An 18,407-nucleotide genomic window follows, 5' to 3' on the forward strand; every position below is an offset into this window, starting at 1 on the left:
CATCTCACCATCTGTATTCCTCTCTTCCTTTCTCACAAACTAAGAGCAGGTATAAATGATTCTGATAATAACTTCTGGTCAAACTGATCAGCCCCATAATAAACATAAAGAAATAAGTCAAGATTTGCTTTGTAACATAGCAAAACTGTTAGAGAGAGATGATTCTGGCATGGAGCAAATTTCAAAACAAAAATAAAACAAAATTCTCAATATTTTACCTGTGAAAGCCATTATAGGAATAATAGTCCCTAGGTTAATTGTCCATTATCTTAATGGTCATCCACTCCATTTTAGTTTACAGATGAGGAGGTCAAGGTTCACAGCAGACATAGGACTTGAGCAAAGTCACCCCACTAGTTAGTGGCAATACCTAGTACTCTTGCCACCATGACACATCCAATCTCCGATGCTTAAATGCCCTCCTATACTACTATTGTGTGATTAGCTGTCTATGTGTGTCTATACCATTTATCTCAATGAATTTTAATCTGACTATGGAATTAAACCCTGAATTTACTCTTCTTAGATGTCAAATAAATCCACTGAGGCCCTGATGGGAATATGGAAGGCCAGCTACTGAAAGCCAAACTGGGCATCTAAGATATGGTCGATCTGCTCTATTTTAATGAGTCTGCCCTAGTGGAGGAATCCTATAACCTTTGCTCTTCCTAAGCTATCTGGCTAGGGAACAAATGATGTAGGTGGGTAGGAAGAGAAAGTAGAGACACTGGTAAACCTTTATGGAGCCAATAAGCCTAGAATAGGCCAAATACGGTACTGGTGGGCAGGATGATCTTAGAAGACCACGTGCCAAGCAACGAGAGCCACATTTACAAAACGGCTTACAATTCTCACCGCCTCTTCAGCACTGATGGCAATATGATGTCACAGCTTGTGGCAACAGTCGTTGCCTGGAAAGACACTATTCTGTCACATTCTCAACAGCCCCTCCCCCTGACAGTTAGGAACTTTCCTGTGTTTGATTAGACTTGCTCTGCTGCAGAGTTTATGTCACAAAGGCCCCTGGCCTATGGGATCACTCTACCTTGCAAGTCTACACATGTACATACTTTACAAGTCCCTGATATTTTCCAGTAATTGATTTCCCTTCAATAAAATGCTGACCTAGGTGTTCCCTAAACCACCATCCAGCCTAGTGACAGGCAGGTGGGCCTGAAGCACCATGGAGAAAACTTTGCTGATGGTGGGGTTTTCATAACAGAACACTCTGCTGTGTCATCCAATTTCAGCAAAAACGAAAAGAAGCTAGTAACCTACTGCCCAACTGTCTGGGGTGCTGGCCCTGAACTTCCGTCCCACTTCTGAACTAGGTCAGCTTTATAGCTGAGACTATAAGCTCCAGTAGTTTCAGCTGTTTTAAACTAAAAAAGAGCCCTGAAAAGAATCTGTCCAAGTGGAAACCAAACTATTTATTGTATGGAAATTAAACTGATAGGCAATGGCGGAGTTTATTTATTCTAGCTCACTTGGGTTCATTTCAGCTAAAGATCCATTGTCACTTACCTTGCTGCATCTAGAATCTGAAAAATCCTCCACCTGTTAAAGGAACAGTAAAACCAGGTGCTAGCAAGAGCTTGGTAAGAGAGGAATTAAAATAATAAAAGTTTTCCAAACCGCAAGGCAACAGCTCATGGATGGCTCCCCAACTTTGCTCCCCACTAGCTCCTCTCATGTAGTGGGGGATTATGAATCAGAGGGCTTAAAGGGGCAGGGCAGCACTGAGAGCCAAACCTCTGAAGGGCTATGGGCTGAGAATGATAGATCCTCCACTCGGTCGTAACTAATTGCATTCCCCTTCACACATGCGATGGCAATCTAAGCAAAAAACAAAAGTCAATAAACCAAAACCCAGACCATACCAAACCAAGCACTATGGCATCCCTAAAACAGAAATGCCTGATTGAAAGAAGCTAGGAGGAATTTACAGGGATTTTTCATACCATCAGGGATATATGAAACACAAGTAACAAAAGGAAAAGAAAAGAAAGAATGATTAGACTTTGCGGATGCTTTTCAAACAGATGAAAATTCAAAGCACACAGAAAGTGATACATAAATCAGCACTAGTTCCTTCCACCCAAATGCAAGACATCCATCAAAGTAAGCAATGTCTCTCCATTTAAAAAATTACTCATCTGTTTTCATAATATGTGTCTTAAGAGTCACAAAATACTAATTCTACTATGTGAATTTCTGATATCGGCAGGGACTGGGAAGTTGTGCACGGGTCAATTGCTAATTTGAGAGTTCAAATGGACTCAGTTAGCTTTTTGTTTTACTATATTAAGCATGGGATATTATAATGTGGTAACACTTTTGTGCCCACAGCGAGTTATATGGCCTGGATATTTTCTTGAGAGAAGTGTTCCTTTACATCAAATATATCTGGAGGCTTTAGGAATGAGGTAAGAGAGACTTTTCATAGCACAACTAGCAGCAGAGGCCTTGCATCAGCATTTGAGAAGCAATATACAGCTCTTTTATCATCAGTTCTTGGCATGGCTAAGGCCCCCTTCCCTAGTTCTACGAGTTGTTAAGACTGGTGGAGAAGCAAGTGTTATGAAAACAAAAGTGATGTAGTTAATGACATCAGATCTGTTAGACAAGACACCTCCATTAGCTGACTCACCATCCAGGGTCCAATGTGATCCTCTTCCATTCCGGCCACAAGAAAGAAGTAATCTAGAGTATTCTGGCCTACCCCATGACTTAGTTTCCCTACACAGTGAAGAAAGGGTAGTACCCCTTCTACTGCACTCAGCTTCATGAACAAAATATAATACAACTTTGGGTGAAAAATAAAAACAACAACAACATGAAAACGTAAAGTTATATGTTGAATCTTAGTGCTAGAAAATTCCAAAGTCAAATATGTAGCCCTTTCCAAAACTATAATTTTACTTTTGCTGCATTAATAGAAATCCTCAAATAATATAAGTACGTACATAATTTATGTATATTGATGTCTATGGGGACCAGAGCAAATTTAACTTTGCCTCTTGAGATTTTTTTAAAACTTTCTATGTAAGTTTCTCAACTGTCTATTAAAGTTTGCTCAGGGATTACACTTTTGGAAGCTCATTGCCTTACCTGGGAGTCCAGGTTGCCGGAGGTGGATTATTCAGTGGTGAGCCAGGAAGATGTTACAGGTGCACCAATCAAAAGGGTGGGCAGTCATCGGAAGTGAATCAAATGCCATGAGGAAAAAGATAAAAAGGAGAGGCATACTGATTAGAAAAAAAATGAATTAACTTTACAAGTCCATTTTACTTACACGTACACACACACACACGCACACACTCTTTGGAAAGGTTCTTAAATGGAATCTTCTTAAAAAGACCCTTTAATAAAATGAAAGGATAATTATGTAATGTGATAGAGGTGCTAATTATCACTATAACAGCAATCATATTACAACATATAAGTGTATCAAATTAACACATTGTACACCTTAAATTTACACAATGTTATGTGTCAAATATATTCAATTAAAAAATCACCCCCCACAAAAAATGTGTCATTTATTATGTGACAGGCATCATTATAGGTACTTAAGGATACGGCAGTGAGTAAAACGGACGCAAATCTCTGCCTTCACAGAGTTTACAATTTTGTGGAAGATGTTTTTATACCATCTGTTTGGAAAAGAGTTCCACAGAAATATACTGTATGTTATGAACTCTAGGAAAATGTTTCTCCTAGTTTTATTTATGTATTTATGTATGGAGAACATATCCACTGGCATCAGATTCAACATCTGTATTAGAAAGGCTTCTCTTTCTGATTGGAAAGGACATTATTTCTTTTCATGATTTCTCCATGTGGAAACTTCCCCCCGCCCCCCACCAAAGGCTGTAAGCCAGGTTTCTTTTTAGTGAGGCCATTTGCTGTTCATAGAATTCCACGTGCATATACCTTGAAATACTGTGAAAACAAGAAGTCTCTAGATGGCAGCTTCATAATACTGTGGGGTACCACATCCCAGCAGGGTTTTTCTCATTGGATGCTCTAGTGTTCTGTACCACTCTGAGATTGGACTCATCAGCCCTCAGCAAGCCACCTCTTGAGAAAGCAACAGCAGGTGGTGGACAAAAGGAGCTGTGCTTCTCATGCCCATGACCCAGACACTGGCTGGAGAAGAAGCAGTAAGAGTAACCTTCTGGACCAAGGTTCAAGATAGGACCAAATATCTCTCAAGTGACAGCTACTACCTAAATGTTAAATTAGCAGGAAAGGAATAAAGACACAGACCTATTAGAGAATGGACTTGAGGATATGGGGAGGGGGAAGGGTGAGCTGTGACAAAGCGAGAGAGAGGCATGGACATATATACACTACCAAACGTAAGGCAGATAGCCAGTGGGAAGCAGCCGCATAACTCACAGAGATCAGCTCGGTGCTTTGTGACCACCTAGAGGGGTGGGATAGGGAGGGTGGGAGGGAGGAAGACGCAAGAGAGAAGAGATATGGGAACATATGTATATGTATAACTGATTCACTTTGTTATAAAGCAGAAACCAACACACCATTATAAAGCAATTATACTCCAATAAAGATGTAAAAAAAAAAAGCAGGAAAAGGAAAAGATGAAAATGAAGGGAAAACACACACACACACATATACATACATATATATATATATATATCAATGGAAAAATGGGAATGGAGGGGGAGACTTGGGAGCCTCCAAAACTCCAGATAGGGATTCATGCTAACTAGAAACCTCAAATGATGACACCTACCCCCTGGCATTTAGATTCTCAGTGTAGGTGCTTAATGCTTCAGAATTTAAAAAGTGAAGCTTTCTAAGCACAGGCAACTATATACAATACCCTGGGATAAACCATAATGGAAAAGAATATAAAAAAGAATGTATGGATATGCATAACTGAATCACTTTGCTGTACAGCAGAAATTAACACAACACTGTAAATCAACTATACTTCAATTTTGTAAAAAGTGAAGCTATCTATTCACTTTGACATTAAGGATCCAAATTAAGATGTAGGAAAAACAGCATGATGTAAAAATCCGAGAGCCTCTGCCTAAAAATCTGGACTCCTGGTTTCTAATCCTGTTTTGCCAATGACTCATTTGATCTTGGGCAAATTGTCTTCTCCACTCTCTCAGGGAGCCATATGAAAAGAGGGATTTTCACAAGGTGGTTTGTAAAAATCCTCCAGTTCCAATATTTTTGTAATTCTCTAATAGCTTTGCCTTTCATTTTGGTGCCAAGTTAGTTAAAAGGACAGAAATCTCTAGTCGTTTTCTCAGTACAACATGCCATTAGTAGTTCAGAGAGCCCAGAGCCCCACAGTCTGAGCCTACAAGTAGATGAAAACGTGGCCAAAACAATAACAGCCAAGTTGAAATGCAGCCGATCATCATTCTGTCCAGGGAAACAGCTTTGTTTATTTGAAATAGAGAGTGGCTGGTTCTCTAGGATGGAAAAGTTCTACAAGTAAACTTAACTGAGAATAACAAGGAAAATCTAATTGATAAACAATTAACACCCACCCGCCCTTCTCTTTCTGCTTGTGCAGCTGCTTCATCTGCTGGGAGCCTGGGATGTTGGCGATTGCTGTCAATTAGCAGAGACCTCCACAGCCACACTCTCCCAGATAAAGGCTTAAATAGATGCTCATATTTTGCAAAGGGTGGTTAAAACAAAACAAAACAAAAACCCACCAACACTGTTTTGGTCTGATGGCAAATCTGTGGCAGACAATACACTCTGGGAACCAATTACCTCCCACTGTTCCAGGGCTGCCAAGCAAACGGCCAATTCAAGCTCTCTGATTTGTGATACTGGATTGGTTTGCTCCCATACCCAGAGCTGCTCTGCTGTGCCCTTGATCTCCCACCTTCTTCCCATGTAGGATGCCCTTCCACTCTCATCCTGGTCTGACCTAATATACTGCTGCTCAGTTACCTGCCACCTCCTTTTGTATCTTAGGCCACATCCTCATTTGGTATCTGAAGGCCAAATGCAGTATATGTTATTCTGTATGTTGAATCTGGTCCCCTAAATGGGAAGGTGTCCTACACAAAGTCCCAGGTGAAGGACTCTTACTCTTTTGTTGTTTTTCCCAATTTTTATATCTTTATTGCTAATTACCATTAAGTACTTTTAAAATTTTTTATTGAAATATAGTTGATTTACAATGTTGTGTTAGTTTCAGGTGTATATTAACGTGATTCAGTTATACATTTTTTTAGATTTTTTTCCATTACATGTTATTACAAGATATTGAGTGTAGTTCCCTGTGCTATACAGCAGGTCCTTGTTGGTTATCTATTTTATAGAAGGACTCTTATTCAAACTGGTGGGGGAAAATGCAGAAGCCAGATGAACGGCCTGGATGATTTTTAAGGCCCCAGGCAAAAAAAAAAAAAAAAAGCAACTCGTCTTCTTTACTTGTCTTCTTTACTTTAAAGCTACTATAAAAATGATGCCTGGCCTCAACCTTTTGCTCATGCACAAGCCTGAGAAGCAGTGGGGGGCCATGGAATAAGCCTAGGTCTCACACAGACTGGGTTCTAGTCCAGGCTCTTTCGCTTACTAATTGTATGATACTGCAAAGGTGCCTTAACCTCTCAACCTTGATTTCCTCATCTGCAAAATGGGAACAAGTATAGTATCCACACAAGTAATGATGTTCAACATATTTAACAATCAATACGGTATGGGCACTGGCCAATCAGAAAAGAAGCCAACTGTCAACACCCTGTGTAGACAGGACAATGCATGCCCCCAAAAGTGGTCGTGAGGATTAGATGAAATCATGTCTAGAAATCCCGTAGCAAAGTACCACGTCCAGGGACACAACTCAATAACTTTTGTGCATGATTATTTTTATCCAGGGAAGAAAACTAGTAAGAGAATTGTCCAACAGTATTTTGAGTGTAAGGCAGGCCAGGGTCAAGCCTCCTAGCCTCCTGTGGCTGAGCCCTCTTGCCACCCTGGGAACACAGGCAGCTTTTCAAAGCCACAGTTCAAGGACATCTACATGTACAAGGCCATGTTGAAAGCAACCATATTTATTGTTATGGGGGAGGAGTATCCCCCAATATGCATGTTCTACTGTTTGACAACTCTGCTTTCTTCCTCGTTCCACGCCAAGCCTACCAGAAACTGTGCAAACTCCAAGAAAGGGAGCTCTTCAGAGTCTGTCTCAGAAGACTAGAATCCAGAATATCCTTTCCAACCTTTACTCTGTAAGTATTTGCTTTCATCCCCTTTGGCACAACTCTGAGGCCTCCTGAGTTTGTCTTGACTGCTCCTATCATAATGGCCTCCTTCCCCCCAGATACTAAATCTGGCTTCCAGACCCATCCTCCTGGCCTACTTTCCCTGACAGCTGACAAGATTTCAATCCTATCCTTGCCTTTGAACAGGAACATTTTAAGACTACAGAGTCTTCTAGATCCACAGGAAGGACCCTCTAAAAAATGGTTCAATCTCCAATCCCATGACATTTAGAGAGGACATTTTTTAACATGTTTATTGGAGTATAACTGCTTTACAATGGTATGTTAGTTTCTGCTTTATAACAAAGTGAATCAGCTATACATATACATCTATCCCCATATCTCCTCCCTCCTGCGTCTCCCTCCCACCCTTCATATCCCACCGCTCTAGGTGGTCACAAAGCACCCAGCTGATCTCCCTGTACTATACATCTGCTTCCCACTAGCTATTTTACATTTGGTAGCATATATATGTCCATGCCACTCTCACTTCGTCCCAGCTTACCCTTCCCCCTCCCCGTGCCCTCAAGTCCATTCTCTATGTCTGCGTCTTTATTCCTGCCCTGCCCCTAGGTTCTTCAGAACCATTTTTTTTAACATCTTTATTGGAGTATAATTCCTTTACAGTGGTGTGTTAGTTTCTGCTGTATAACAAAGTGAATCAGCTACATATACATATATCCCCCTATCTCCTCCCTCTTGTGTCTCCCTCCCTCCCACCCTCCCTATGCCACCCCTCCAGGTGGTCTCAAAGCAATAAGCTGATCTCCCCATGCAATGCAGCTGCTTCCCACGAGCTATCTATTTTACATTTGGTACTATATATATGTCAATGCTACTCTCTCACATCCTCCCAGCTTACCCTTCCCCCTCCCCGTGTCCTCAAGTCCATTCTCTACGTCTGCGAGAGAGGACATATTTTTGATAGGGATTTGTCCCCATACCTCTCCATTTATACCACCTAAATACACTATATACAATACAGTGTAGAATATATAACAGAGAGCTTCGTTGGCTATGTCAAAACCCTGTGGTTCATAGCTGCTGGTTTCTTTTTCTTTTTTTTTTGCGGTACGCGGGCCTCTCACTGTTGTGGCCTCTCCCGCTGCGGAGAACAGGCTCCGGACGCGCAGGCTCAGCGGCCATGGCTCACGGGCCCAGCCGCTCTGCGGCATGCGGGATCTTCCCGGACCGGGGCACGAACCGTGTCCCCTGCATCGGCAGACGAACTCTCAACCACTGCGCCACCAGGGAAGCCCAGCTGCTGGTTTCTTATTTGCTGGAGTCATGTGGGTGGGGAGAGACAAATGCAGCACAAGGGAACAGAAAGAGGCCTGGACGAGAAGTCAGAAGACCGAGGTCCTCATGCAAGCTCTGCTGTGTGACCCCTCACCAGTCCACTCTCCAGAGGGGAAGACGGCTCTCAGTTTCCCTATCTGCACAGTGAGGGGGTTAGACTAGGTGCTTTCCCAAAGGCCCCTGTTCATTAGAACATTCTAAGACTCTATAAGGAATGTGACTCCGGAACATTCCTATGAATAGAGCCTGGGTTCTTACCAACCAAGGCTGAGAGAAACACTCTTGCATTGCTCTGAGAGACTCTAGGGCCCAAGGCTGAGTAGACAAGCTTCTTTTCACTGGCCCACTTTTTCCATTAGGTCTCCAGACCTCCCTGGCTCCTCAGGGAACTGCACCTGTGCATGCTCGTGACCTTCTGGCCAGTGCCCGGCGTGTAAGTCAGGAGTTACCTAAATTCTGCATAATAAGCCAATTTAAGGAGAGCTACTGATGGCTTAATTGTGGTCACTCTCTGAGGTTATACTTGGACTGGGTAGGAAACCTGAAGGAGTGATTAATATGAGCAGATCAGCTGCTCTGGGCTGGAATCCTTCTAGTACCATCTCTCTCAACAGCATGGAGTCATTCTTTAACCCAACATTGGATTCAAAACTCAAGTGGTCAAACAAGTGGTTTGAAAGGTCTTCCTACCATCATCAATCACAGACTCCAAAGGGCTGGGAGATGTCTCTGGGTGATCTATCTTTTAGAAACCATTAGTGTTGCAGAACCCTTTCCTGACCCCAAGTCTCTGCAGAGGCGGGGACTTGCTGCAGATCACAGACTGCCTCAGTGGCAGGGCCAAGACCAGGATCCAGCTCTACAGGTCCCTTTCCCTGACAGGGTACTACCCACCCCATGTCCACCAAAGCATGCCTAGGGCAGCAGGCAAGCAGGCATCTGTGTCCCCACATACAACCACACAACCCTTCAGAACAACTCAAAGAGCAATGGCTGCAAAAGACTGGGAAAACAACCCTAAAAGACCCCAAGGACTTTCAATTCTTCCTTTCCAGTAGCTGTTAAATTGTAAACACATTTTCCTAAGCTGCTCTCTCAGGTTTTGTTTTCTGCCTACCCGCACGTTGACTACATCACACCGTAACCATCAGCGATTCTTCTGTTCTTTTCCTTTTGAGAAATAATGCCTAATACCTGGGCCCTGTATTGCCAAAATACCAAGCACGTTTTGGAAACAAAGTGGATCTGATGAGGAAGATTGCTACAGTCCTTTTCAAAGAGTGTTTGCTTACCTATTGGCAAGTCAGGCAATTCTCATTTGCAGAGGTCTTCCCTAAGCTGTTTGTTATCTGCAGTCATTGCTGAAACCGCCCCATCAGCTCCCCCCCCCCCACCCCTACCCACCAGTTTTTGGTAAAATCCTCCCATTTTGGCATCATAAGAGTGCCCTCTAGCGCTGATCTAATTAAGAACCTGGAGACTGAGGGATTCCTGTTTTCGTGGGAAATGGGTTTAGCTATAACTTGTCCTTGGCTGTGTCAAGATATATTCTTTCTGAAGCATCTCTAAAGCACCTACTTGACAATGCAGTCTTTCAGAAAGCAGTGAAAGGAGTGTTTTGCCACTGAACAAACAATGCAAACCAAAAACCAAAAAAAAAAAAAAAGGGAGGGCCTTAAAAGAAAACCTTGCTTATGCTCCCTGCTGAGATGCATTCCCACTCATGATGCCGGGGCGCTGTTTGAATTATAAAAGAGGGTGCACAGACACAGGCCGACTCTATCAATTAAAAGTTAACAGTAATTTTTAAAATAATAAAAAACTATATACAATTTTTAAAGGTTACTTTCCATTTACAGTTATTACAAAATATTGGCTCTATTTCCCGTGTTGTGCAATATATCCTTGAGCCTACCTTATACCCAATACTTTGTACCTCCGACTGCCCCACACTACCTTGCCCCTCCCCCCACTCCCCACTGGTAACCACTAGTTTGTTCTCTATATCTGTGACTCTCTTTCTTTTAAAAAGTTGAGATTGATTTTTGCACAAGGAACTCTGTTCTGAAGTGCCTGGTGCCACGCTTCTACACTCAGTAACCTTGAGCAAGTGACACTAGACTAAACACAAAGAAAAAGAAAAAGGTCTCTGCAGGTGATGAGAAACGTGTGAGAACAGGCTGGATGGAGAATGAGGCACCACGAGGCCCAAGCTGAAAGAAATAAGGACTTCCAGTACATCACCCTGACAGTAAAGAGCAAAGGAAAAGTGACGTCTGAGAACTGCAATGCGTTCCGCTTGAACAAAAGAAAGTTGGGTTGTGATAATATAATTCTGGATTCCATGGAATGTTGTGGCTCAGAGAGGCAAGAGATAGAAGACAGAGAAACAATATAGTGGTTCACGGCTGGAGAGTCATTTTTCCCAGGATGAATCATACCTTGAGGCTCAACCATATCTGATTTAGTTGATACTTAGCCGTGTGGCTGACAGGGTCTTGGTGCTCGGCCATGTGTCAAGTCTGAGCCTCTGAGGTGGGAGAGCCAAGTTCAGGACATTGGTCCACCAGAGGCCTCCAGGGTCCATGTAATATCAAACAGCAAAAGCTCTCCAAGAAATCTCCATCGCCACGCTAAGACCCAGCTCCACATAATGGCCAGCAAGCTACAGTGCTGGACACCCTATGCCAAACAACTAGCAAGACAGGAACACAACCCCACCCATTAGCAGAGAGGCTGCCTAAAATCATAATAAGATCACAGACACCCCAAAACACACCACCAGATGCGATCCTGCCCACGAGAAAGACAACATCCAGCCTCATCCACCAGAACACAGGCACCAGTCCCCCCCACCAGGAAGCTTACACAACCCACTGAACTAACCTTACCCACTGGGGGCAGACACCAAAAACAACGGGAACTACGAACCTGCAACCTGCGAAAAGGAGACCCCAAACACAGTAGGTTAAGCAAAATGAGAAGACAGAGAAACACACAGTGGATGAAGGAGCAAGGTAAAAACCCACCAGACCAAACAAATGAAGAGGAAATAGGCAGTCTACCTGAAAAAGAATTCAGGTAATGATAGTAAAGATGATCCAAAATCTTGGAAATAGAATGGAGAAAATTCAAGAAACATTTAACAAGGGCCTAGAAGAAATAAAGAGCAAAGAAACAACGATGAACAACACAATAGATGAAATTAAACATTCTCTAGAAGGAATCAATAGCAGAATAACTGAGGCAGATGAACGGATAAGTGACCTGGAAGATAAAAAAGTGGAAATAACTACCGAAGAGCAGAATAAAGAAAAAAGAATGAAAAGAATTGAGGACAGTCTCAGAGACCTGTGGGACAACATTAAACGCACCAACATTGGAATTATAGGGGTCCCAGAAGAGGAAGAGCAAAAGAAAGGGACTGAGAAAATATTTGAAGAGATTATAGTTGAAAACTTCCCTAATATGGGAAAGGAAAGAGTCAATCAAGTCCAGGAAGCACAGAGAGTCCCATACGGGATAAATCCAAGGAGAAACACGCCAAGACACTTATTAATCAAGCTATCAAAAATTAAATACAAAGAAAAAATATTGAAAGTAGCAAGGGGAAAACAACAAATAACATACAAGGGAATCCCCAGAAGGTTAACAGCTGATCTTTCAGCAGAACCTCTGCAAGGCAGAAGGGAGTGGCAGGACAGATTTAAAGTGATGAAAGGGAAAACCTACAACAAAGATTACTCAACCCAGCAAGGATCTCATTCATTTTCAACAGAGAAATTAAAACCTTTACAGACAAGCAAAAGCTAAGAGAATTCAGTAACACCAAACCACCTTTACAACAAATGCTAAAGGAACTTCTCTAGGCAGGAAACACAAGAGAAGGAAAAGACCTACAATAACAAACCCAAAACAATTAAGAAAATTGTAATAGGACATTACATATCGCTAACTACCTTAAATGTAAACGGATTAAATGCTCCAACCAAAACACACAGGCTCGCTGAATGGATACAAAAACAAGACCCGTATATATGTTGTCTACAAGAGACCCACTTCAGACCTAGGGACACATACAGACTGAAAGTGAGGGGAGGGAAAAAGATATTCCATGCAAATGGAAATCAAAAGAAAGCTGGAGTAGCAATTCTCATATCAGACAAAATAGACTTTAAAATAAAGACTATTAAAAGAGACAAGGAAGGACACTACATAATGATCAAGGGATCAATCCAAGAAGAAGATAAAACAATTGTAAATATTTATGCACCCAACATAGGAGTACCTCAATACAGAAGGGAAATGCTAACAGCCATAAAAGTGGAAATCAACAGTAACACAATCATAGTAAGGGACTTCAACACCCCACATTCACCAATGGACAGATCATCCAAAATGAAAATAAATAAGGAAACACAAGCTTTAAATGATACATTAAACAAGATGGACTTAATTGATATTTATAGGACATTCCATCCAAAAACAGCAGAATACACATTTTTCTCAAGTGCTCATGGAACATTCTCCAGGATAGATCATATCTTGGGTCACAAATCAAGCCTTGGTAAATTTAACAAAATGGAAGTCGTATCAAGTATCTTTTCTGACAACAATGTTATGACACTAGATATCAATTACAGGAAAAAATACAAACACATGGAGGCTAAACAATACACTACTAAATAACCAAGAGGTCACTGAAGAAATCAAAGAGAAATCAAAAAATACCTAGAAACAAATGACAAAACACGATGACTGAAAACCTATGGGATGCAGCAAAAGCAGTTCTAAGAGGGAAGTTTATAGCAATACAATCCTGCCTCAAGAAACAAGAAAAATCTCAAATAAACAACCTAACCTTACACCTAAAGCAATTAGAGAAAGAAGAACAGAAAACCCAAAAGTTAGCAGAAGGAAAGAAATCATAACGATCAGATCAGAAATAAATGAAAAAGAAATGAAGGAAACGAGAGCAAAGATCAATAAAACTAACAGCTGGTTCTTTGAGAAGATAAACAAAATTGATAAACCATTAGCCAGACTCATCAAGAAAAAAAGGGAGAAGACTCAAGCAATAGAATTAAAAAGGAAAAGTAACAACTGGCACTGCAGAAATACAAAGGATCATGAGAGATTACTACAAGCAACAATATGCCAATAAAATGGACAACCTGGAAGAAATGGACAAATTCTTAGGAAAGTACAACTTTCCAAGACTGAACCAGGAAGAAATAGAAAATTTAAACAGACCAATCACAAGCACTGATTTTGAAACTGTGATTAAAAATCTTCCAACAAACAAAAGCCCAGGACCAGATGGCTTCACAGGCAAATTCTATCAAACAATTAGAGAAGAGCTAACACCCATCCTTCTCAAACTCTTCCAAAATATAGCAGAGGGAGGAACACTCCCAAACTCATTCTACGAGACCACCATCACCCTGATACCAAAACCAGACAAAGATGTTCACAAAGAAAGAAAACTACAGGCCAATATCACTGGTGAACGTAGATGCAAAAATCCTCAACAAAATACTAGCAAACAGAATCCAACAGCACATTAAACGGATCATACACCATGATCAAGTGGGGTTTATCCCAGGAATGCAAGGATTCTTCAATATGCACAAATCAATCAGTGTGATACACCATGTTAACAAATTGAAGGAGAAAACCATAAGATCATCTCAATAGATACAGAGAAAGCCTTTGACAAAATTCAACACCCATTTATGATAAAAAACCCTCCAATTTACAAGCAGCTCATGCAGCTCAGTATCAAAAAAATAAACAATCCAATCCAAATTGTGCCGAAGAGCTAAATAGACATTTCTCCAAAGACATACAGATGGCCAACAAACACATGAAAGGATGCTCAACACCACTAATCATTAGAGAAATGCAAGTCAAAACTACAATGAGGTATCACCTCACACCAGTCAGAATGGCCATCATCAAAACATCTAGAAACAGTAAATGCTGGAGACGGTGTGGGGAAAAGGGAACCCTCTTGCACTGTTGGTGGGAATGTAAATTGATACAGCCGCTATGGAGAACAGTATGGAGGTTCCTTAAAAAACTACAAATAGAACTACCATATGACCCAGCAATCCCACTACTGGGCATATATCCTGAGAAAACCATAATTCAAAAAGAGTCATGTACCACAATGTTCATTGCAGCTCTATTTACAATAGCCAGGACATGGAAGCAACCCTAAGTGTCCATCGACAGATGAATGGATAAAGAAGATGTGGCACATATATACAGTGGAACATTACTCAGCCATAAAAAGAAACGAAATTGAGTTATTTGTAGTGAGGTGGATGGACCTAGAGTCTCTCATACAAGAGTGAAGTAAGTCAGAAAGAGAAAAACAAATACCATATGCTAACATATATGGAATGTAAAAAAAAACGGTTCTATAGAACCTAGGGGCAGGGCAGGTATAAAGACGCAGACGTAGAGAATGGACTTGAGGACACGGGTAGGGGGAAGGGTAAGCTGGGACGAAGTGAGAGAGTGGCATGGACATATATACACTACCAAATGTAAAACAGATAGCTAGTGGGAAGCAGCCGCATAGCACAGGGAGATCAGCTCGGTGCTTTGTGACCACCTAGAGGGGTGGGATAGGGAGGGTGGGAGGGAGGGAGACGCAAGAGGGAAGAGATATGGGGATATATGTATAGCTGATTCACTTTGTTATAAAGCAGAAAGTAACACACCATTGTAAAGCAATTATACTCCAATAAAGATGTAAAAAAAAAAAAGTTGACAGTAATTTTTTTTTTTTTTTGCGGTACGTGGGCCTCTCACTGCTGTGGCGTCTCCCGTTGCGGAGCACAGGCTCCAGACGCGCAGGCCCAGCGTCCATGGCTCACGGGCCCAACCGCTCCACGGCATGTGGGATCTTCCCGGACCGGGGCACGAACCCGTGTCCCCTTGATCGGCAGGCGGACTCTCACCCACTGTGCCACCAGGGAAGTCCTGACAGTGATTTTTGAACGTGTTTTAGAGTTTCCCAGATGCAAACATCTGTATTTGTATGTTAGGTTCCAGCACTGTGTTTCCTCAATTTGATCATATACATACTTTTGATTTGAAGGGAAGGATAGACCATTAAGAATCCCTTAGAAATGTTCTGGGTATAACAGGGCTTGCTTTCTGATAACAAGAGCCTGAAAATGTTTCACTTATAATAGAAATACAAATGTGCGTGTGTGCGTGTGTATTTCTACGGTTTATTTTATCCCATTATTTCCATATTTTGGATTTAGGGATCTGGAATATCCACAATGAATGCTATCTCAGCACTGGTTCAACTCAGCAGGGAAGATTTTCACTGTACCTTTTACATTCCGCTTCACAAGAGGCTGTTCCTCTATCGAATTCCAAATAGTGGATGCTGACACAGACAAAGCATTCACATTTTAACATGTTTAAAACACAGAGCATGACAAAGTCCCTAAGGAGCAATGCTTCGGCAAGCACTAAAATAAAGATCGAGATCATTCTCAAGAAATATTCAGCCAAGTCACTAAGATGATCAGACAGTAACAACACATGGAATGGTCCATCCTGGACATATGTCACTTGCTTTCCTCAAGGAGCTTCTATCTCTGCTGATGTCAAAGTATGGCAGGAGCCAGTGGCTTGGGTCTGAAACTTCCCTCAAGCCAGCCCCAAAGAGGGAACCGACAGGTCTGTGAAGAAAGAGGCACGTGCTAGGGTGGAGCCAGCACTGGCTTTGGAGCTGACAGAACTGTGTTCGAATCCCAGCTCTTCCAAATGTCTTTGGTTGCTTCAAACCCGTCAGTCTCACTTTTCTCAACAAAACTGTGACCTCCTTGTGATCTCCAATATCTGACAGAGGGCACAAAACAGGTGCTCAATAAAACCTGCTGAATTTACTAAAACCAACCATTTTGATTTAAAAAAATGAAAAATACCCCTCATTGTCCAGATGTTTGGGAAGAAGTAAACAAAACATCTGTATAATGGACTCCATTGTTTAAAATCTGTGTTGAAGACTTTAAGCCACTGCTGCTCTTGCCCACATAGATCTTGCTAGTCTCTATCAGTGTGACAAATCAAAAGGTCCAGGGCTGTGCTTGAGACCCCCAGGCCAAACAGTTCTTTCAGTTTGGCAGATGTAATATTCATGATTGGATTTAACTTGGTGCTATTGATGGATGCACCGCTTTTTGAAAATTCATGACCGGTTCGACATTTTTGTGGACTTTGGACACCTTCCCATGTGAAGATGTAGCACCATTTTTAGGCAAAGCCTGGGTTTTCACGAGAAAGCAGGTTTCCTTTTATAGCAAGATTCTCAGTTTCATGTCTTAACTGAAGTTTCAAAACCAGGTACCAAAAACACCCTGAGTGTTTCTGCCCCCCAAACCCAAAATATGGGACAAGTGTGACAGATCATCTGGAAGAGTACACAGAATATCTTTTCTAGAATTATTGGAAATTATACCTAAATGACAAACAACAACAATCGTACTATTAGCCATTAAATAATGAGTGCTTCCTATATGCCAGGCACCATGCACTTTACAGGAGTTATTTCATCCCGAGCAGAAGTCTATACTCATTGTATAGATGAGAAAACTGAGGCTCAGAGGGACTCGTACAACTAATAACCCAAATCCAGAATTGCAGGATGCCAGCGCCCAAGCTCATTACCCATTAAGCTGTACTGTACCTGTGAGGCAGGCATCATTTTCATCTTTTTACAGGTGAAGCTGTTTTTAGGCGAAGCTCAGAGAATAACTTGCTCAAGGTCACATACCTAATAAGTGAAGGTGCTGAGATGAGAATATTCAATATTCCCTGACTCCTAATATTTTTTCGAAGTATAATTGATTTACAATATTGTGTTAGTTCCAGGTGTATAGTAAAGTGATTCAGTTAGATATATATTTTTCAGACTATATTCCATTATAGGTTATTACAAAATATTGAATATTGTCCTGTGTTATACAGTAAATCCTTGTTGCTTATCTATTTTATGTAGAGTAGTTTGTACCTCTTAATTCCAGACTCCTAATTTAACCCTCCTCCCTCCCTTTCTTCTTTGGTAACCATAAGTTTGTTTTCTATGTCTGTGGGTCTATTTCTGTTTTGTAAGTAAGTACATTTGTATTTTTTAAGATTCCATATATAAGCGATATTACATGATATTTGTCTTTCTCTGTCTGACTTATTTCACTTAGTCTGATAATCTCTAGGTCCATCCATGTTGCTGCAAATGGCAGTATTTTGTTCTTTTTTTTACTGCTGAGTAATATTCCATTGTGTATATACATCACATTTTCTTAAGCCAATTGTCTGCTGGTGGGCACTTGAGTTGTTTCCATGTCTTGGCTATTGTAAATAGTGCTGCAATGAACACTGGGGTGTATGTATCTTTCAAATTAGAGTTTTCATCTTTTCTGGATACATGCCTAGGAGTGGGATTGCTGAATCATATGGTAGCTCTATTTTTAGTTTTTTAAGGAACTTCCAGACTGTTTTCTATAGTGGCTGCACCAATTTACATTTCCGCCAACAGTGTAGGAGGGTTCCCTTTTCTCCACACCCTCTCCAGCCTTTATTATTTGTAGACTTTTTGATGATGGCCATTCTGATCACTGTGAGGTGATAGCTCATTGTGGGTTTGATTTGCATTTCTCTAATCATTAGTGATGTGGAGCATGTTTTCACATGCCTGTTGGCAATCTGTGTCTTCTTTGGAGAAATGTCTATTTAGGTCTTCTACCCGTTTTTTTGATGGGGCTGTTTGTGGGGGGTTTTTTTTGATATTAAGTTGTATGAGCTGTTTGT

General features: G+C 41.3%; 1 protein-coding gene across 3 annotated transcripts in view; it reads right to left on the reverse strand.

Annotated features, from left to right (window-relative positions):
* The window catches only part of HS6ST2 (heparan sulfate 6-O-sulfotransferase 2), a gene marked incomplete at both ends in the record, with an annotated part of 289,043 nt that overhangs the window by 75,956 nt on the left and 194,680 nt on the right, over positions 1-18,407 (reverse strand). The window contains one exon of one of the 3 annotated variants that reach the window (XM_082865354.1): positions 1,525-1,557. The exons of the other annotated variants lie outside the window; for them this stretch is intronic. Coding sequence (XP_082721480.1) covers positions 1,525-1,557 — 33 coding nt within the window. The remainder of the gene's footprint in view (positions 1-1,524; positions 1,558-18,407) is intronic. 3 annotated transcript variants of the gene reach the window in all.

Source organism: Leucopleurus acutus (genome assembly GCF_964270905.1).
Source record: "Leucopleurus acutus genome assembly, chromosome: X".
NCBI classification, from domain to species: domain Eukaryota; kingdom Metazoa; phylum Chordata; class Mammalia; order Artiodactyla; family Delphinidae; genus Leucopleurus; species Leucopleurus acutus.